At 36.6% G+C, this 21820-nt stretch overlaps 1 protein-coding gene across 1 annotated transcript in view; it reads left to right on the top strand.

The window, feature by feature from the left end:
* LOC129756079 (protein peste-like) overlaps positions 1-13844 on the top strand; it is a 34242-nt gene extending 20398 nt beyond the window's left edge. Inside the window, exons 2-4 of the mRNA XM_055752833.1 lie at positions 12275-12440; positions 12513-13452; positions 13520-13844. Coding sequence (XP_055608808.1) covers positions 12275-12440; positions 12513-13452; positions 13520-13844 — 1431 coding nt within the window. The remainder of the gene's footprint in view (positions 1-12274; positions 12441-12512; positions 13453-13519) is intronic.
* The last annotated feature ends 7976 nt before the right edge of the window (positions 13845-21820 follow it).

Genomic DNA, 21820 nt, shown 5'->3' with positions numbered 1-21820 from the left:
TCACACAATGGGTTTCGGTCGCACCTAAGAGTAAGTGGAAAAGGTAGAAAGAATGCCACAGTTGATCAAGTTGTACTAAAAGATTTATCCAAGACACCGCTCATCTACACTGAGGTGATTCGAATAAACGGTGTACAGAATACTGTTACAACCTTATAACTATTTGTTATGCAATAATATGAAAACGATAAACTTTGTTAATGATACCAATCAAAACTTCAAAAAGACTAACAAAACTTACAAAGCTTACATAGCCAAACATGGTCAAATTTGTTATATTTAATGATGAATAAAAAGCATTCAAAAATTCAAAAAGTCATTCAAACAACTCATTTTGATTTATTTTTTTTCACACGTTTCCGAAATAATTTGAATTAAGTGTGGTTTTGAAACCACACTATGCATTAAGGATTAAATTATTTCTGAACTAGGGCTCTGTAACTTCAAAAATCAGGTCAACATTCAAAATGTTGAAGACAATGACTTAGCTATGAATCGCGTAAAAATATTCTATTCGTAGCCATGCAGGCGATTCCTTCAGTTTGCAGTAGGAAGGCTGATTTTGTTCGATTTAAGTTCTTCCGGGAAGTTGTGGCTTGCTTGAACGTTTGAAAATCTGGTCGAACTCCGACATCTTTTAGTAAATTCGGAAATCGTAGCTACAAATGCTTCAAAACCTCATAAAAAGTATATCAATTGATTTTAGAAATTATAATCCATCCAGTGTATAAAAAGTGGGCAGTTTTAATGAAAATATTTCAGAAATCAAGAGGATAGGGTCAGCAGTAGACTGAGTCGACTTTGGGTCATTCTTGAATTTCTCAAACCCTGGGGTCTAAAAAGCGGTTTGGTTAAAAACTCACCCATGATTTTTTACAGAATTTTTAAGTTACGTTCACATGAGTAAATTTGAACTTTTAGGTTTGTATGGGAAAATTGAACATTTTGTACTGCTTGTGGTTTTTGTGCCAATTTATAAACTCTCCAAAGGAAATTTTCCGCTGAACAATTTTGTTGAGGATCTTAACTTTATAGCTTTTTAGGCAAAAAAGCTATGAGCTGTTTAACAGAGATATGTCAATAAATTAAATTGACATCACTGCTGGGTGCCTAGCGAAGTATTGCATGACTACTTTTCGGTTAACATAACGGCGTAGGAAGTTTTACCGGTGATAATCTTAGCATATGATGATATTTGAATGGTGTTTCGTCGAAACTGTAGGCCAGCCAAGATTCGGCTCGCTTTAGTTGCAGAAGTTAAGGCGACTACTCATGTAGTTCGCCTTTAATGTATGCTATCTTAGCAGATTTGTATTTTATTTCCAGCAACTAACTGGTGTCCTGAAAAATCCTGATTTTTTTCATTGCAGTGTCCAGAGTTTTGACAAAACCTCCTGGCACCTCTTTGGGTCTGGTTAAGAATTTTAATATCCGATATAAATGAATGTTGGTTAATCGCCGCGATGTATTGTTGTTGAATTTTATCGATGTTTTTCGGCGAGTTTTACAAATTAAAAAACGTTTTTATACCATTTGTCCAGACGTTTCGAGCTACTCTGGTATTCGCTCCTCTTCAGTGGACACTAAAATTTTTTTAAATTACAAATAATTACTAAAATTACAATTTTTGTTTTCAAACTTACGAATTACTGGCTTTCGTCTATACTAATTTGTTCTGGCTCAGTTTGTTTTGTTTTGCGTTTACATTTGTGTGATATAAATAGGAGAAAATGGAGAGACTTGATCCTATTTTCTTGTTTTCATTATATCGTTCGGAAAAATTTAGCAGCTCGTCGTACATTAAATATTTTGGTCGAATTACTTGTCGTTTGACAGTTTATAAGTTTAAAAAAGAAGCAAAATTCACGATATGTACGGCTTAGGTTCTTTTTTCTCTGATACGTCATGTTTCTCTAATACTTTCTATCACCTTCGAAAATTTTCCTCATCTTAAATTTTTTTCTCCGGTTCCTTTATTTTTGATAAAATTTTAGCTTAACATTCGTCTTCATTGAACTTCTTTTTTTATACTAAGCTGTCACCATCTTAATACAGTTATTTCAGAACAAAACTTAGTGTTAGTACAAAAGAAATGAAGATCAATATTGACGAATATAAAGCTAAAACGTTATCGAAAATAAATAAACCGCAAAAAAACGATGATGAGATATGAAATTTGAGAAATTTAGCAGAAAAAATGTGTAAATAAATGCTCATAATTAAAGCGTGATACGGTCAAAATTTGGTCAAGGGAAAATGCGTGTAAATCGGAGAAATCGTTTATTTAAAAAATCAAATTAAATTTTTTTTTCAAGTTTAATTAGTATAAAATTCAGGAAAAACATTCAGTTAGGCTTCCGCTTTTCCAAATCCGAATTGCCGGGCCTTACGCTTAACCCCTGCAATCACATTTTGTACAGCCACCTTGTCCATCTTCTTCGCCGCAGAAAGCCAGTTTGCCTTGAACTTCTGCTTGTCCTTAGCAGTTATTTTGGTCTTCTTTAGGTTCCGCTTGACAATAGCCCAGTATTTCTCAATTGGGCGGAGCTCTGGCGTTTTGGGAGGGTTCTTGTCCTTGGGAACCACCTGCACGTTGTTTGGCGGCGTACCACTCCATGGCCTTCTTACCGTAATGGCAAGATGCCAAATCCGGCCAAAACAGTACGGAACAACCGTGTTTCTTCAGGAAAGGCAGCAGACGTTTATTCAAACACTCTTTCACGTAAATTTCTTGGTTGACAGTCTCGAAAGCTATGAAAATGCTGCTTTTCAAGCCACAGGTACAGATGGCTTGCCAAACTTTGACAGTTTTATGTGCTTGAAAATATCTGCTACCTTTCCCCTTCCTTTTGCCGTATAAAACTCCTGTCCCGGAAGCTGCTTGTAGTCGACTTTGACGTAGGTTTCGTCGTCCATTACCACGCAGTCAAACTTCGTCAGCATCGTCGTGTACAGCCTCCGGTTTCGCGCTTTGGCCGTCGTATTTTGTTTATCATCGCGATTTGGAGTCACTACCTTCTTGTAAGTCGATAGTCCGGCTCGTTTTTTGGCTCGATGCACGGTTGTAGACGATACACCCAGCTTATTTGCGGCATCTCGGAGAGAGAGGTTAGGGTTTCGCTTAAAACTACCGGCAACTCTCTTTGTCGTCTCAGCGGCTTGCGGTTTTCGATTTCCCCCCGACTTCCAGGCTTCCTGGCTGTCGACAAATGTTCCCCAAACACTTTAACTACATTTGTAACGGTTGATTTGGCAACTTTTAGCAATTTTGCCAGCTTTGCGTGCGAGTAGCTCGGATTTTCGCGATGCGCGAGCAAAATTTCGATACGCTGTTCTTCTTCCTTGGACGGCATTTTGACAACTGAAGAGTGAATTCCAAAATCAAAATAGGAGCAACACTCTTCACACACACACACACACACCTTCAAAATGAGGGGTGTTCAGGTTTTATAAATGCAAAATTGAAAGAAATACGTCAAGTTGATATTGACCAAATTTTGACCGTATCACCCTTTAATTTCCACGAAACTAATATGTTAGATTTATGTTTTCGACCGGGAAGATGTTTTTGGATAATAATTTTTGGCATTTTACGGTCTGAGATTTGAATCAAACAACTTTTTATTTGAAATACCCGACGTTTCGACCATTTCTTGTGGTCTTTCTCAAGGGAAACAGCACACAGATAATTCCCTTGAGAAAGACCACAAAAATGGTAGAATCATCGGGTATTTCTAATGAAAAGCTGACCGTAAAAAGCAAAAAATTATTATCCTAATATGTTATGTTTTCTAACTGATTTTGGCTGCGGCCCTCTACGTCATAGAAAGTTTTCTATGCGTCCCGCACACTAAAACGAGTTCGACATGCCTGCTGTAAATGGTGTCACATTATTTCGGTATTTCGGAAAATTCCCGCATACAAAAAAATATCAAATTCCCTCCTACATCAGCACATTTTTAATTATTGTGGTTTCGACAGTTTTTTTTATCGATTATGCTCCTGAAGTAAATTAAACCACATAACTCACTTAACAAAAATGCTTCTTCTTAATTTTGTTCACAATTCTACAAAAATAACAAATTTTACTGAATTCTACCCAATATTAGCATAGTGGCCCCCCTTTCTATAAGGATTGCATTCGTTTAGAAGTTAGAAACATTTTTTTTAATCTACCAAGCAGTAGGTACATGAAGATATATTTCAGATGTTTTGAATTCACCTTGAAAATTCATAAGCAAAAGATGGCTTATCTTCAACCATTTAGGAACGCCCCGCAATGAATTCAAACATTTAGCTGTTGATAGTCAAAAAATTTAATCAATTCAGAAAAAATATTATAATAAGTTTAAAATAAGCAAATACTGATTTTGAAAACGCACGCAAACGAAATATTATTTTATTATTCTTCAGTGTTGCCGATTTGAACTTTTATTTTATTTTAATAATACAAAAATTTATTTATTTTCTACATATCCTACATCTTATCCCTACAATCAATAACTTTTTCCATGAGTTATTGATTTGTTTTAAATTCTAGTTTTGATAAAGCTTGTATCATGACAAACTTTCCAGCCGAAACTTTACCACGATTAGAGCAATAACAAAAAAGTTATAATGGTTTGAAAATTACCTAACATTCAAAGTGTTAATTCATCAAAAGTATGCAATATGTGTAGCACGAAAATGTGCGCCTGAAAGACGCAATAAAAATAGAATCCGAATTTCCGTTCCAAAAAACCCTCTAATTTCCGTTGCGTCACATCTTTAAAAATATCCGTTCTCCACCCTCTATAAATAAAAATTATAAAAATTTACTCCAACGCCTAGACATCCTCAAAGCAGTTGACATCTGCCATATTTTTGGGTACAGAACGTAAATTTTTTTGAGTATAACTTGTGTAGTGAGAACAATTATAAGCATTCATCACAAAGTGCATTTTTGTTATAAGAAAATGAACTTTTTGAATTGTTTTTACCTTTTTTATAAGTCCAATTTGATTTTAATAAATGCGAAAAAAAACTTAAAACTTTTTGTGTCGAAAACTAAAATTGAATGTCGTAAACTAGACCATCGAAAAGTTTCAGTAAAAAGATAATTCAAACTTAGTTTCGGGACTTTTGATCAATAAAAAAGTTAGAGAATGAAGAAAAATGTCTGATTCATATTTCCAATCATATTTGAAATGAAAGCTTTAGTCAATTAATTCATTTAAATGGTTTTTCTGATAAAACATGCAAAAACTATCGAATTCTAGGTATTTTATCCTATTTTTATGATTTCAGTTTGAAGTTTTTTATAGTATTGTTTTACCCCTAAATATATGCAGCATCCTTATTTTCTGAAAAAATGTAAAAATTAGTATTTACAGAACAAAAAAATTACTGCAATTGGTGTTTTCATGCGTAATGGTCTTTAAGACATCGCAAAATTCATCAAAAAAAATTTAATTTTCATACGTTTTCAAAAGAATTTTCATTAAAAACTAATTTTATTGCAAGTTAGCCCATTTTCTGAGGAGGATGAAAATCGCATGTTTTTTGAAAATTAAAAATAACCAAAGAAACCAATAATTTTTAAAAGTTATTCTACTACCTTATAGTCAGAGCAGACTCTATTTTCAGATGTTAAGACAAAATTGACAAATTTACATGGGAACTGGAATGATAAAATATGATTTTCATGTCACAGTTTGATATTATTATTCAACCAAAGTTCAATAACCAAAATAAAAAATATTTCTGAGAATTTTGTTAGATTAGTTGTTTTTCTCAATTTGGCAAATTTTTAAGAACTTTTGATCATTGTATTGTAAGATATTCCAGTTTTTTTAAACATTTTCTACGGATTTTCTACGGATTATCGAAAAAATTAACGGGATTCTGCAGATAAACGAAAATTCTACCTGACGACCAAAAAAAAGGTCATCAAGTTTCATTAAGCTAGAATCGAATTTCGATTTTCGTCAAACCTAAGGACTTCAGTGGTTTGTAATCAGGCAACGCTCTGTGGCACCCTAGTAGGTATATGAATTTCTGCTCTCTTTGCTCTCTAATGATGAGAGCCAATTATGAGGGACAAGCTATTAACATCAGCGATAGAAATCGCTAGCTTAACTGATCTCTCAAGTATCGATAATGTCGGTTGTGCATCGATGTCGCAGCGTTAGTTTGAACACTGGTTCAAATGCTTCAGCCAACATATCGATGAACATCCAATGTCTAGAGACATTTGAAAATATGAAGTAAGAGTAAGAATCAATTCTGAAATTATTTTTATGATTAAATAAGATCACCTAGACTTCTGTCATGACTGGTGGTCACTACATCGTGAAACGATTTCTGCCTCATCGTTTTGAGGTATTTTGATATAATGTACCAAACATTCCATCTCGTTTCGATCATTTTTGGGGGAAGCGGCATTGACTGAAGTGCGAAATTTTTCGATTTTTTGAAGTCTCATTTTTTTACATATTGAATTTATGGGCGATTTTTAGATATTTTTTACACATCCCAGACAGCTAGCTGCACTGTGTGAGCGCCACATCGGATGCTCTGCATTTCTGGATGAATTATTGCTCCCTCTACAGAAGATGAATCATTTTCGATGCTGTAGCTAGTTTCTGGGACAGTTTCGTTTAAGTCATCATTTTCCATTAGTGGTGACAAGCAATCAATTTCGGATTCTTCTGAAGGGATTTCGGCGTCTCCATCATCAACAGCATCTTCCAAACTCAAATGTTGTTTAACTATGTTATGGTCATCCAACAACAAATCGCCTTAAACTGCTATTTACTTCATTTTTTTTCTTCCATCGATGTGTTCAGCCTAGCAACGGTTGCGATCATATTAGCTCCATTATCATGGGCTATGCTCAAAACTTGAGAGTGTTGAATTCCAAATACCTCCAGTTCTTTTTCGATAACTTCGGCCAAAATAAGTTGGGTATGTTGCTCAATCATTTCATGGCAGGCTGTGATAAAAAATGTTTTTAATCTACGTAATTTTGACGTTTTTGTTCATTTTTGTCTTTTTGATTTTTCCACCTTTCAATTTTAATCAATTTCTTCTATTAATTTTGTAATATTTGTAATTTTAGTATTTTTTTGGGTTATTTTATGATTTAACTTTTTTCCACTTTTCGGTTTTTTAAAATTTGGAATTTGTTTTTCATTTTTGTTACATTTGAATTTTTTTTTTATTTTACTTTTTTTTTGCCACTTTTGTTGTATTTGTCTTTTATGTATTTTTATGATTTTATTTATTTTTTTTTTTTTCAATTTGGTCATTTTTATAACTTTTTGTCAGTTTATCATTATATAACATAATATATGTTAAAATTTGATACACAAGTATTTTCTGATAGCATGAGGAACAAAACTAGACTATAATGTGGATTTTCTCCCCGCCAATCAGAGTGAAACCGGACTCCTATTATGTGCTGTGAGCCTACTTGGTAGAATGATTCTACTGAATCAAAGCAATCGAAAGATTCCTGTGGTCGAATTGAAGGGAATCTTTCGATTGCTTCGATCCAGTGAAATCGGAATTTCTAGGTACTCAGCCTTTAATGACTTTCCGCTCGTTTCATGTTGTATGAAACAAGAGTGTAGTTCCTACGCATAATCTTTTTTTTTAGGTATTTGTTAACTAGGATTAATAGAAATACTAGATCATTGAATTTAGAAGAAAAGCTACTTCAGTTTAAACAATTGAATTTGCAAAAAAAATCTCATAGGAAATACTTGCATTGACGCGGAACTAAAACGTATGCCAGATGTTGGAAAAATGTACCTTTCTAAACAAAAACAGAAATATGTTACATTTAAAAGGACTTCCAGTGAGATGTGCTGGTTTGTCCACTATTTTGAACTATTGGTAGGATAATTTGTTCCAAACGAAGATATGATTTGGAAGTTCTGTTGGTAGGTTTATGCCCGAAAAGATCATATTTAAACTCTGACTTAGCGAGGTTTTCAAATGAAATTGAGGCACATTATGTTTGATGACCTTTTTGGAAAATATTTAAAACCCGAACACCATCAACGCAGATTTCGGTGGTGGTCACTTTCCACTTCGCATATTCCCTAACCGGGAAAGTTCTCATTTCTCACTGAGTACTTTGTTACTGTCACCCAGAATATGTTGTCTTAACACGAACCCAATATGTGTTGTCTCGCTTAACCGTGTGATGATGTAAACATTTGTACCGCGTTTATCATCATCACCTATCAACAGCAGTCATTGATCCATTGTTCTCGATTGCGAATTGGACACGAAGCATGTGGAGAACCAAAACAAATCGTGTTTAGATGTGTGAAGCACGCAGCTTTTGGTTCTTTTCACCATTGGGGAGTCGTTGTTGCGTCCATTTGCCAATGAACGAAAGGCTTTGGATGATAGGTGCTTAGCCACGAGAAACCGTAACGGGATCTATCCGCTTTCTGCCATGAGTGAGGGTATTGAGCTGGTTGATGAGTCGTATGCAGCTGTTGTAGAGTGGTTCTAGTTCGGTTAGCATTACCTCGGACGCCTTTCTAACAAAACCAATTCCGTATATTTAGTATTGATGGTATTCAACTTTTTGTCAGTATGTGGAGGTACAATTTCCTGGCACTGGTTTTTGCGGGCATGTTCTGCAGGTGCAGCTTCTTAGTCACCCCTCGAACAAAGGCGTTCGGGTTTCGGTTGAAGGCCCCAACTTCGCGATTGTGATTTTTGGTGTTGTACGGAATACTTTTTTCTTCACTTCTGGGATTCCGATCGGTGGTCAATCGTTCCTCGAACCGCTTAATCACTTGCGACACTGTGGAATTTCGATAAGTCGAGGGAGAGACATTTTAGATGGTGTTGGATGATGGATGTGATGATGATGGACTGTTGGGATAGATTTCATATGGGAACTGTTGCCAACATTTTGATTTGGCATCCCTGACGATACGTCGGGTCAGTGATAGTGCTGCCTTGAATTCATCTAGGGCGATCTAGGCATCTAGGGTTTGAGTGGGCTGTCGTCAGGGATTCTTTTAAGAGCTCGCTACGTTTTTCTATGGTTTTTTTACAGCGCACGGACTTCGTCAGACCACCATGGGACGGAACATTGGAACCATGGGAGGTCGGGTTGGAGGTGGTGTAGAGATGATATCCACGGATAAGATTGGAGGCAATTGTGGAATTACTAAGAATATCCTGGACGACTAGGATTATGGGGGAGTATTCTCTTACTAGCAGTTGGATTTCAGCGAGTCTGCAGTTGAGACCACGAGTGTTCCACCTGATTGCTAAGTTGATTGTTTTTTTAAGTGGGCGATTAGTGGAGGTCTTTCCGGTTTAAGTTCTCGAGGTGGAGAGGTTTGTTTATGGAGTATTATTATTTATGGTTTTATCAGCCATTTTTTTTTTTTAATATTTGGTGAACTATTGCATGGGTAAGAGCTGTGTGCTGATTAATGTTGCGTGGACTTATCGTTTTGGTTGGGAGCAGTCTGAGAGGGAGCAGTCTGGATATCTGACAGATAGACCATCCCACCTAAGTGCGGCGTTTGCTGCTGCAACCGGAAGTTTGACCAGCCCAATCAGCATGCCAGATCTGGGGGGGCCATTCCGCAGACGAACCGACATCTGGTCTGAGCGGATTTTGCACTGCTCGACCAGTGCCACCCGCAGTTCATCTTCCGTCGTGACTTCAACCAGGTTTTTAACCCGGATGGTCACCTCCTTACAGAGGGCACGCACCTTGTCGCCAAGGGCTTCGGCTGCCTTAACCGTAAGGGTCCCGCTGGAGTTTCCAGCACCACGCTTTAGTTCGAGGATCATCTCGGTGTCCGCCCTCAGAGGGGTCTCTGCCGGCCCTCGCTCCTTTAGTCTGGCCTCGGGCTCCGCAAGACGTTCCACCACAGCTTTGTTGGCTGCGATGAAAAGCTGCATCACCCTGGCTAGCTTCTCGCGTATTTCCTTGTGGATGTTGGACTTCCCCTTCACACATTCCACAAGGTCAGCGATGCCAGCCATGGCCGTGACCGCCGGATCTTGGAGTTCCGGGGAGCTTAGTTGGTCCTCCAGCGCTTCCTGTACTTCTTCGTACGGGTCCGCACGAACATCGCTCAGTGTTTCCACCGACGTCGCCGTCGGGTCCACCGGGTTGACAGATTGCCTAACCGGCGAACGCCTAAGGCTGCTCCCGCCGAACGGATTCGGGTTCTCGCCTTTATCCGTTCCGTCTCTTTTTGCTTCTTTTGAATTTTTTTCTCATTTTGAATCCCACGAGTGGCAAGGTAACGAACGGTCCACTGCGCCAGTGACCTGCTTAGCGCAGCAAGGACTGGGATACTGCGGGGTGTGTCACGGTGCCCCACAGGCAACCGTTAGAGACTGGCGTGACTTAACGACCCGCCAGCCTTCCAGGTACATCGGCACGGTTAAGCTTTACACCTTCACCAATGGAGTCGGTTTCCGATAGAAATTCCATTGCCGTAATCAAAATTCAATAGCGAGGGTCTTCATAAGGGGGGGTGTAGTTCTCTCGGCCGTACATCTGCATAAAGCAGACACGTTTCCACTCTGCACCACGAGGAGGTGGAACTACTTCGCAGAGCCTTCCTGTTCCTGTATAACTAAGCTAACTTGATCACCTGTAAGCCCACATTTTGTTGTTTTGTTACTATCTTCCAATGTGCTTTATGGAGCTGTTATTCCGGTTTCTTTTAGGGGTAGATGTGATGTTCTGGGTGATTTGGGTTTTTGGCTGTCAATCGGTATCGGAATCAGAGTCTTCAGTCTCCTGGGAGGAAGGAGTGTTGGTAAAGCGACAAACGAATAATAACAGAAATCCGCCATGGTTTTCAAAAGAGCTAAAGCATCTTAGAAATAAAGAGCAGAAAGCGCATAAAAACTGGAAAAAAGACACCATCGCTAGCTAATAGTTAAGAATATCAAGAAGCATGCAACCAACTAGCCATATGCATTAATACCTCCTTCGAAGAATACAATAGGAAAACAGAGGAAAACATTAAATCTAACCCAAGAAGCTTCTTCAAGTATGTAAGTTCCAAATTGAAAAGTAGTAATTTTCCATCTCGTATGCACTTGGACAGCGCTAACGGTGATAATTCCCATGAAATATGTAATTTGTTTGCCAATTTTTTCCAAAGCGTTTACACCAGTTTTTCGGAAGCCGATCGCGACACTGCGTTTTTCGATTATTTTTCCGACTCAGCATCATTGACTGTGGTAGATTCAATCACCTTTAAATCTGACATTAAAAATTACCGGAGTATAGCAATCATATCGTGCATACCGAAACTTTTTGAAGCAATAGTGAATCCAAAAATATATAATCAAATAAAACACTCATAACTGAAAAGCAACATGGATTTGTTAAAGGACGATCTACAGCGACTAATTTACTTGAATTCGTTTTTTTATAATATCCACTCCATGGATCAAGGAAATTCCGTTCAGGCTCTATACACGGACTTCAGTAAAGTTTTTGATAGAATCGACATCCCTTTGTTAATTTTTAAACTACATAAAAACGGATTCAGTGCACAACTGCTGAAATGGATTGAGTCGTATTTGACAAACCGTACCAAATTTTTAGATTCAATGGTTCACTTTCGGAAAGCATCTCCGTGACATCTGGTGTGCCTCAAGGCTCCCATCTCGGTCCCTTATTATTTATCTTATACGTCAATGACATTACTTATTTATTGAACCAGCTTAACGTGCTTATATATGCAGATGATATGAAGCTTTATATGACAGTCAATATCGAAGAAGATTTCAGGGTGTTTCAAAATGAAATAAATATATTTTACAATTGGTGCAGTAAAAGTCAGTCCAAATATTCCATTCTGAGAAGGTCTTTAATTGTAGTTACTGGGCTCCTCCCCCATCTGGACGAGGCGAACAATATGCACCGCAGACAGGCACAGATCTATTCAGATAGGCTGGTGACGAAATTGGTTCGACAGAGAAACCCAGACGAAAAGGATGTCCGTGATTGACTTGCACGCTAAAAGTGTTTCATTCATTATTCCAATTTCATGAATGGAAATCAGTATTAAATTTTCGAAAAAAGTTTATCCTGAACCATTTTCTTTGCTTGTATCTTTTATGTTCAATTTATCATATTTTTTAATATAGCCGTTATGCTCAAAATCATGTACTCTGTAAATAATCCATACAAAAATTATTTTCATAATTCATAATACGATTCGATTTAAACTAGGAAATCAAAGATAATTTCAACTTTTTTTTCCGTTCTCGCCTGCAGGAAAAAGCCATCAACCCGACGTCCAATGCGTTCAAAATGTGGCGACGGCCGCCGTTCCATCCCACCTGGGAGATCACCCTGTTCAACTGGACCAACGCCGAAGATTTCATCCAGAGCCGGGCTCGGAAGCCTGCCTTCAGTGAAGTTGGTCCCTTCGTGTATTCAGGTTTGATTGATTTTGTTAATTTAAAACTACTTACAAGTAGAGGATAAATTGAGTGTTTGTTTTCTCTTGCAGAATCTACTGAAAAGGTGGACATCCGGTTCAACACCAAAAACGGAACCGTCAGCTTCCGGCGTCGAAGCACATTTACGCTGGATAAGCGGAGAACGCATGCGTCCCTGGATGAGCCGGTGACGAATATCAATGTGGTGTCCCTGTCGGCGGCCAATAGGGCCCACTATTGGGGTTACGCGGCCCAGCGAGGGATTTCATTTGCCCTGTTCACCTACCGGCAGGGCGTTGTGGTTACCAAAACTGCCAGTGAGCTGATGTTCGAAGGCTACCCGGAACCGATGATCGATCGGGCCACCGAGATTATGAAGTTTATTGGGGAGGAAATTCCGTTCGAGGGACGCTTCAGTTGGTTCCACACGATCAATGCGTCGAAGAAAGCGTACGGAGTCTTCAATATGGACATTGGGAAAGACGATTCCAGTAAGTATGGGATGATCAAAGCTTGGAACTATAAAACTCAAGCCCCGTTTGCCGATGGCGAGTGTGGGAAGTTCCGTGGGTTCAACGGGGAAATTTTTCCTACCAAACTCCGGAAGGATCAGCCGTTGAAGATTTTCACGCCCGAAATGTGTCGAATGGTCTCGTTCGAGTTTGAACAGGAAGAGGACGTTCATGGAGTTATCGGTTACCGATTCGTAGGAAATGCTCGAACCGTGGATAACGGATCTCTGTACGCTGAAAACCAGTGTAATCATGGAGGAGAATTCATGCCATCGGGACTGATCAACATAACCGAATGTCGACTGGGAGCTCCGTTCTACATTTCGTTCCCCCACTTCTATCAGGCTGATCCGTTCTACAAAAGCCATGTCCAAGGGATGAATCCGGACAAGGAGCGGCACCAGTTCTTCATCACCATCGAGCCGACCACCGGGATCGTGCTGCGAGCTTCGGCCAAGTTCCAGATAAATCTGCTCCTACAGCCGTACTCTGCCATTGCGTAAGTTTTAAAATCATTTTACCAAAAAAAAAACACATTTTGACGATAACTTTCCTCCGAATTCCAGGCTGTACCAAGACGTGCAACGCTCCTACATTCCGGTGCTTTGGTTTTCGCGAAGTTTCGACCTATCCCGCGAGGAGGTGCACAAGCTCAAGGGTCTAATCAACGTGGCTGATCTCGGCTATATCGGAGGTTTCGCGGTGGCCGTCATCGGGCTGCTGATGACTTTCTTGGCAATAGGCCTGAGTTTTGCTTTCAAATCGAGTCAGCGGAAGCAGGTGCAGCACCAGCAGAACCCTACGCAGAACGGGGGCGATTCCCGGGGAGACTATCAACCGGTTCAGAATGGGACCGGTAGCAAGGGTCCCAAAGATCGAATACAGATGTGATACAGAACTGTTGTTTTCCTCACGGTTGAAAGAAAGTCGTAGTTTTTCAAGATTGTTCTTCTTGCTGTAGATCATTGCCTTCTCTATCAAACTTTTTTTTTTAATTGTGAGGTATTCTGTGAAAATCACCTTTTATCCAGAACAGATCGAACTAAGTCGAGGTCTAGGACTAGATCTGGTCAGAAAATTATTATTCGTCTTAAAGGGTGATCGGTCAAAATTTGGTCAAGTGAAAACGCGTGTAAATCGGTGAAATCGTTTATTTTTAAAAATCAAATTAAATTTCTTTTTCAAGTTTAATTAGTATAAAGTTCAGGAAAAATATTCAGTTAGGCTTCCGCTTTTCCAAATCCGATATGCCGGGCCTTACGCTTAACCCCTGCCATCAGATTTTGTACAGCCACCTTGTCCACCTTCTTCGCCGCAGAAAGCCAGTTTACCTTGAATTGCTGCTCGTCCTTAGCAGTTTTTTTGGTCTTCTTTAGGTTCCGCTTGACAATAGCCCAGAGTTTCTCAATTGGGCGGAGCTCTGGCGTGTTGGGAGGGTTCTTGTCTTTGGGAACCACCTGCAAGTTGTTGGCGGCGTACCACTCCATGGCCTTTTTACCGTAATGGCAAGATGCCGTATAAAACTCCTGTCCCGGAAGCTGCTTGTAGTCGGCTTTGGCGTAGGTTTCGTCGTCCAGCGTTTTTAAATGCAAAATTGAAAGAAATACGTCAAGTTGTTATTGATCAAATTTTGACCGTATCACCTTTTATGGGTATAAAGTTTGGCATAAGGACTGTATTCGCAAAATTCGGTGACGATCTCTCTAGTAGTTTTTGGGACAGCTTCTAATGAATAAATTCATTGACCAACATTATTCGGCAGAAAAAAAAATCTATGAAAGTCCTGTTGAGAGACCCCAAAACATCTGGAAATCAACTAGGCGACCAAAATTTATGTGGAAAACGGTTCTAGAAGTCCTAGAGGATCTAACAGTGATGAATGATAAATTTCATTAAGGTATTTATGAGAAGTGAGGGTTTAAACAAAACGCCATATGTACCATATAGGCGGTGTTACCGTATATCAAATTCCCGATTCAGCCATTTTTTCTATGCAACGGCGAAACTCATAGAGTTTGTTTACCAACAAACCACAGAAAAGCTGAGCAAATATTTTTATGTTTGTAAGCAAACTCATTGAGAGCCCCGCTCACTCCTCGTCTACTTACTGTGAAAGTCGAAGAACCTCGTGTTTAAAAAGAACCTTGATATGTACCGTAAACTGGGGGAACTTTGATCAGTTTTTTCATTCATTTTTGAATATTTTGGAGGGGGTTGCTTTTTTGTAATAACTAAAAGCTTTAAAACCCTTACTGAGGTGAGGAGTATTAAACATGATCATTGATTGCAGTAAATTCAAACGATATTGGTGGTCATAAGTAAATGTTTGTTACAAAATCAGATTTCGAGTTTCGGGGTAACTTTGATCATTATGGTTTTTACGTACCTCAACATCTTCAAAATTATAGTTATCGTGCCATTAAGCTCAGAAGGCATAAACATTATTAACAGTTATTTTTGTTAGGACTCAATTGAATTTTCAACGTTTTCTTTCAAAAACAAATATACTCAAAATATGGACAATGTTGCTGCATACATTTAGGCGCCAAAATTTTTAACATTTCTCGATATTTTTTGGCCTCAAAAACAAATGAAATTTTATCTTTATGCAATTCCCTGAGTCCTCGAACTGTTCCCCTGTTATTTGTAACCTAATTTATAGGCTTTCAAAGGTAGTAAACAGTTTTCAGATATTTAAACTTTAACTTTAGTTAATGATGATTATCTGCCAAAATTCCATGTTGATCAAAGTTACCCCGCTGATCAAAGTTCTCCCAGTTTACGGTACCTTTCAAATGGAGAAGTTGTAGAGCAGGTCAATTTTTCTGCCTGATTGGCCCAACAAACAAAAAATAAAGCAAACATCGTATCTTAACACGTTCGTCGTTATGGGACCCATATTCGGGTTACGGGTTTATTTCCTAAGAGGCCCCGTCACATCAAAAACGTGTGACGCTCTCTTACTCATGTTAGTCGCTCAGCTTAGCCCACGGCACAAAGCTGTTAGCTCTCCTTCTTTATTTTGTCTCTCCGAGCGTTTCTTTGAGCTCGGCTAGTAAAACTACAAAAATAAGCATGACGATGAATCGTTTATAATAAAAAAAAGCTGTCCACCGATGAAACCGAATACGGTGGTGAAATTATGCGATGAATGGTGAAACCGTTAATGGAATAGATCTTTGTAGCGGGCATCTGGGGGATCTCCTGTCAGAAATTTTCATTGAAAGGCCTAGCCTGTAAACACCCCTCCCCTCCCCTCATGAGGGTCCAGAAAGCTCTACACTCAGAGTTTTAAATTCTTAATCTAATTTCGACCATTGAATAAGGTTGTTTTTCATAAGTAACAATCTTAACCCTCCAAATTCGTTCGAAAAATATTCCCTTCGGGGAAATTTTACCTGTAGTTTGTTAATGTTCTGCTGTTAGAAAATGTATAACTTGTGAAAGATTTGTTAAATTGAGGTGTTTCATTGATTTTTGGAATCGTCAAGAATACATCTTTTCAGCGATGTAATGTGTGAAATATGTGGGGGTTTAATGAAAGTTCTGACCGCTACCTCTAATCTTCCAATAGAAAAAAGTCTTACTAATAAATAGGAATTTTAACTTTTGCATTGCTTTGCTGTATCTAATTTTTCAACTAACGATTTTAAAAACTCAAATTTTAGTTTTTCTGTAAATTTGATTATCATTTTCATAGAACATGCTTAGTCTTTCAAAATTCTCATTTCTTCAGTATTGGATTAGTTGGATCATTATAATGTTTGTAATGTGCGCTTCGGGTCTTATTGACCCGAACAGCTTCGGAAGGTTAACTCAGATATATTGCAAAAACCTCGAAAACTAATCACAGGTTCTGAATTGTAATTCAGTTTTTCAAAATTTTCTTGCTTGTTGATAGAAACTTATTTCTGAACATTAAATTTAAAAGAAGATTAAACTCATTCCAGAGGTGTTGGTCCCATGTTATCAAAATATTAATTAGATTTCAGTTTTCAAACTTTGGATTCGGTTTCCAGTTTGGAATTTTTGATTTTCGGTTCGAATCATAATTAAGAAATGCAAAGAAAAGCTTTTTTGAAATCGTTCAAACTCAGTTTTGCATTTCATTCACAATTTGAATAATGATTTTCGAAACTCACATGCCTTTTCAATAATAAAATAATAATTTCGAAAATATGAGAAAAAGTAAAATTAGAAATAAAATTGAATTTCGGTTTGATATTTATATGAAGTTCTCATACTAAATTCTTAAAAATTCCATTGACAAAAAGTAAAAAATAAGCTCTTATGCAGAAATCAAACATTATTAAGCTTAGAAATGTCAATCCAGAATTGAAAACTCAGAATCAGGTTCATCAATCATTTCTTCATTTTATTCACATTTTAAGTCAAATTTGCAATTCGGATTAAAAGTTACTATAAAAAATTCAGATTGAAATCCAAAACGTTGAGAGTCTGCTACAAATTTCCATACTTGGCTCGTAATGGAAATGCTGATTTGGAATCTAAATTCAGGAATCGTTTTTTTCTTCTCAATATTTCAAAAGTCGTATTGAAATTCGAATACTAAGTTAAAGTAAGTAGATTTAAAACTAATACAGTGAGCGAAATAAGAATAGAACCACTATGTGTTTTGCTTGCTAAAATATGAATGATTGAAAATCACCAAAACTTTGTTCTATATACTGTTTTGAATTGTTTAACGGATAAATCAAGCATAAGTTTACTTTTTTTGGACGTTGCAATTCGTGTTGAGGACCAAAACTATGGAAAAAGGGTGCGAAATAAGAATAGCACCACTTGTGTTTTTTCAACAAAAACAGGATTATTTCTAAAAATTTTCTGTTTTAATGTGAATAATAATGCTTCTACGAATTATCTGAATAGATAACTGTATTTTAGGGACTTTCTAGAATTCCAAAGATTTTAAAAGGTTTTAAAAGGGGGTTTTAAGAGATGCTCCTCTAGCGTTTAGGAATTTGATACTTGAGCTATAATACTTTTTAAAATTGCATTATTTCTTCATTATCATTCATAAGTATGATGCAAATTGACGAAGCATAGATTTGATGCTGAATTAAAATTAAAAAAAACCGGCTTCAAATTCAAAAATACTAATGTTTTTAAATAGTCAAACGCTATTTCTCTAGTTTCAAGTCATAGATGGCAGCACTATCTTGCAATTAAACCGAATTGATGCCCATTTTCGAATATCTGGGAATAATTCAGGTGTGCTGGATGATTTTGGTCAAGAAATAAGTACTTGGTACCTTGTGACCGCCTTGGAAATTGTAAGATCACAATATCAAAAAATAAGAATTTCATCAAGGAACCACAAAAGTGAATTTCTTGGACCGATAATCAGAATAATTTTGTACTTTCCGATGGAGCTTGATGAACCAGATAACTAGCAGTATTATTGGAATGATTTGAAATTGAATCGGAAGTTGAGATGAGCAGGAATTTTGGCGGTTGTAAATTTTTTTGCTTTTGCAAATCCGGAAAAGCTTTCTGCAGCGTGAACTTCCACAAAACTGTGATGGGAAAATACATCAAAATGATGAATATGGGCCTCAATAAACCTGAAAAATCAATATTGAGACTAAATTTGGCTTTAACTGCAAGATAGTGCTGCCATCTACGACTTGAAACTGGAAAAAGTGTAGTTTACTGAGCAAAATCAAAGTTTTAATTTCCAATCTATTTTTTTCTGATTCAAAATTAATCCCGAATGTTTGTTTCATCATTTCACGTCATTTTAATGAAGAAAGTAAGTAGTTTGGTAAAAAATTACAGCTCAAATATCAAATTCCTTAGTTCTAGAAGAACATCTCTTAAAAGTCCATTTTAAAACCTTTGAAAATCCCTGGAATTCTAGAAAGTCCTTAAAACGCAATAAACTGTTCAAATAATCCGTAGAAGCATTATTATTCACTTTTACAAAGTAAATTTATAGAAATAATCCTGTTTTTGTTGATAAACACAAGTGGTGCTATTTTTATTTCGCACCCTTTTTTCATAGTTTTGGTCCTTAACGCCAATTGTAACGTCCAAAAAAGTAAACTTATGCTTGATTTATCCGTTAAACAATTTTTAGAAGAAAGTTTTGGTGATTTTCAAACATTCATATTTTAGCAAGCAAAACACATAGTGGTGCTATTCTTATTTCGCTCACTGTATGTATTCAAAATTCAGATTCAGATTTAACTCGCAAATGAGTTTCACAATTAAGATATAATTATCAAGATGACTATTTCGATGGGCAATTTAAATTGCAAATTCTTCACCAAGTTATTTTGAACACCGTAAAATGGGGTGAACCGGGACAATTTTTGGACTATTTCCGTAATATTTTTGTCAAATGATGCTCCTCTAGCAGTTGATGCGTTTTAGATGGTGTATTTTGTTGCCCTGAACCAAACTTAATCAATGGAAAAAAACCAAAGGGAAAGGGATTTCCACTATCAATATTCAAACATTAATTTTTGTTCTTCCTCAAGTGGGATGACAGTTGCTTGTTTATTGAGGAATGCGTGTGCTTAGAAACTGCTCTACATTAAAAATTTGTTCATTTTAGCTTCCATCATTTAGAAGGCTAATTCGAAGGGCCTTTTTTTATTTTGATTATTGCAAGCCCCAGTAATCACCTTTATCACCCACACTTATATTCGAAGAAATGTTGATGGTGGTGCCTAACTTAAGGGGCAAAAAATCAAATAAAATTTAAATTTTTATTTCTAGACTTCCTACGAAACCTGGTAGCCCTTTTCTTTTAGGATCATATTAAATTGTTCCCAGTTCTACATTATTTTCTACAATCTTGAGGGATTTAAAAAAACGGACATGTCCCGATTTATCCCCGCCCCTCTTCCTCCGCTAAGCGGTTTTTCCTACGGCTGCTTTTTTTTTTTTCAAATGAAAGTGTTGCTTTTTGTTTCAAATAAATCATTACATTAATTTAGGGATCAATAGCAACTTCAAAACGTTGAACCCAACCCCCTAAGATTCGATTTTTTCCGATGAAAACAATCACTGATATTGAGCCATATTATAACAAACAACTTTTGTTGTACGAAAAACTTTATCGTCGAGTAACAGTTTCTAGAAAATTGCATAACCTGAGGGGAAAATGAACTTAATGCTCAGTACCTTCGGTTGCAGTTTTAACACACTTAAAACATTGTTTCCTAAATTTTGAATCATATCAAGGCTAACACATAGTTATGCTTTTAAATAAAAGGTTTTTGATTTGTTCCAGAATTTAATCAACCTGAGATATTTCAATATACATTTTTTTATACATCTATTCATTTTTGACTTTCTCAAATCCTGGGGTCTAAAAAGTTTCGTTTTGGTTCAAAACGCATCCATGATATTTTGCAGAATTTTCAAGTAACGTTTACATAAGTGAATTTGAACTTTAAGGTTTCAAGGATAATCAACAAAAGTTTAAAGGTTGATGGGATGGGACATCAAATTGATGTAGTCATAAAAATTATTACTTTTACCAATAATTTTAAACTGTTCAAAAACATGCGATTTTTACCCTACCAACAAAAAGGGCTAAGTTGCAACAAACTTTGTTTTTAATGAAAACTTAAATTTATTAAAAATTTATAGATTTTGATATAATAGTGATGTCATAACGCAGAAAGCACCAATTGCAGAAATTTTTGGTTTTGTTCGAATTAAATTTTACAATTTTCCTGTCAAATGTGTTTTTAAAGAAAAAAGCATAAGGGTGCTGCATACATTTCGGGGTTTAAAATATTACATAAAACTCTCCTAGCTGAGATCATAAAAAATAATGTTTGGATCGATGCAATTTTAAAATTAACAAACCAGTAATCCACCATATGGAAACGAGATTTAAAAGGTGAATCTTTTATTTTGATCCATTTTAGCCCAGCCTGGTAACCGAATTATTAAAACATTTATTAAAAAAAAAATTGTTACTGTCCGAAAAATATGTTTAAACCATCAGTGTTAGTATAGGATAATCAAAGCAATATAAAGCTTGTAGGTGATATCAATAAACCAATCCGAATAATAATTTTGGATAATTATCATTGAATTGGAAAAAAATATTATAATATTGATAGTGACTGCAGCCTTGGATTTTTTTTTCTCATAAATCAATCTAGAATGATTGTAACTTTTCAACCTAACAGCCAAGAATTTTTTTAGATCGATAAATAGCATTGATTGATATTTTTTAAACATTCTGGGCAAAAAGTAAGTTAAAAATGGATGGCTGTTTTTCTATTAAACCGCGTGTAAAACGGTGTTTGGTTTTGGAGGGTTAAATACCGTAAACTAACTAAAATTTTCTTATCTTCCTGTGAACTATCTTTTTTTGAATAGCTGATAAACCTAATTTAACATTGCATTCTTCTTATACACTTTGTGCGTTTCCTATATTTCTAGTCCTAATCGAAATAGCCCGACTCGAATTGATAGTCGACTTAACGACTTAATTGTTAATAGTTACAATGTTTTAAATTTAAGGATTTTTTTGCTTTTATTTTCTTTTTAAATCTTTCATCGAGATTGCAATGCTAACACGCTTCGAATGATTTAAAAAACAAAAACCTTATAAGTTTTCGAATTACGAGTGGTAAAAAAATCAAGTCAAGTCCAAGTCCCAGTCTAAGACCAAGTCCAGTCAATTTTAGAATAATTGACTCATTCATTATGGGTACAAAAGATCCCTAGAGTTCAAAAGGTAAATTCATCTTCTGAATGGATCCTGATCGTTGCTGAGTACGAGATAATTGTCTGAAAAATGGGCTAATTCTAAAAAAAGCGCCTTTAAGTATGCAATGAACTTTTGGTTGTGACAAAGTTATCGAATTTTCTTTTTC

This window comes from Uranotaenia lowii, chromosome 1 (genome assembly GCF_029784155.1).
Source record: "Uranotaenia lowii strain MFRU-FL chromosome 1, ASM2978415v1, whole genome shotgun sequence".
NCBI classification, from domain to species: domain Eukaryota; kingdom Metazoa; phylum Arthropoda; class Insecta; order Diptera; family Culicidae; genus Uranotaenia; species Uranotaenia lowii.
The sequence above is the reverse complement of the archived record's forward strand: the minus strand, read 5'-3'. Positions and strand labels throughout refer to the sequence as shown.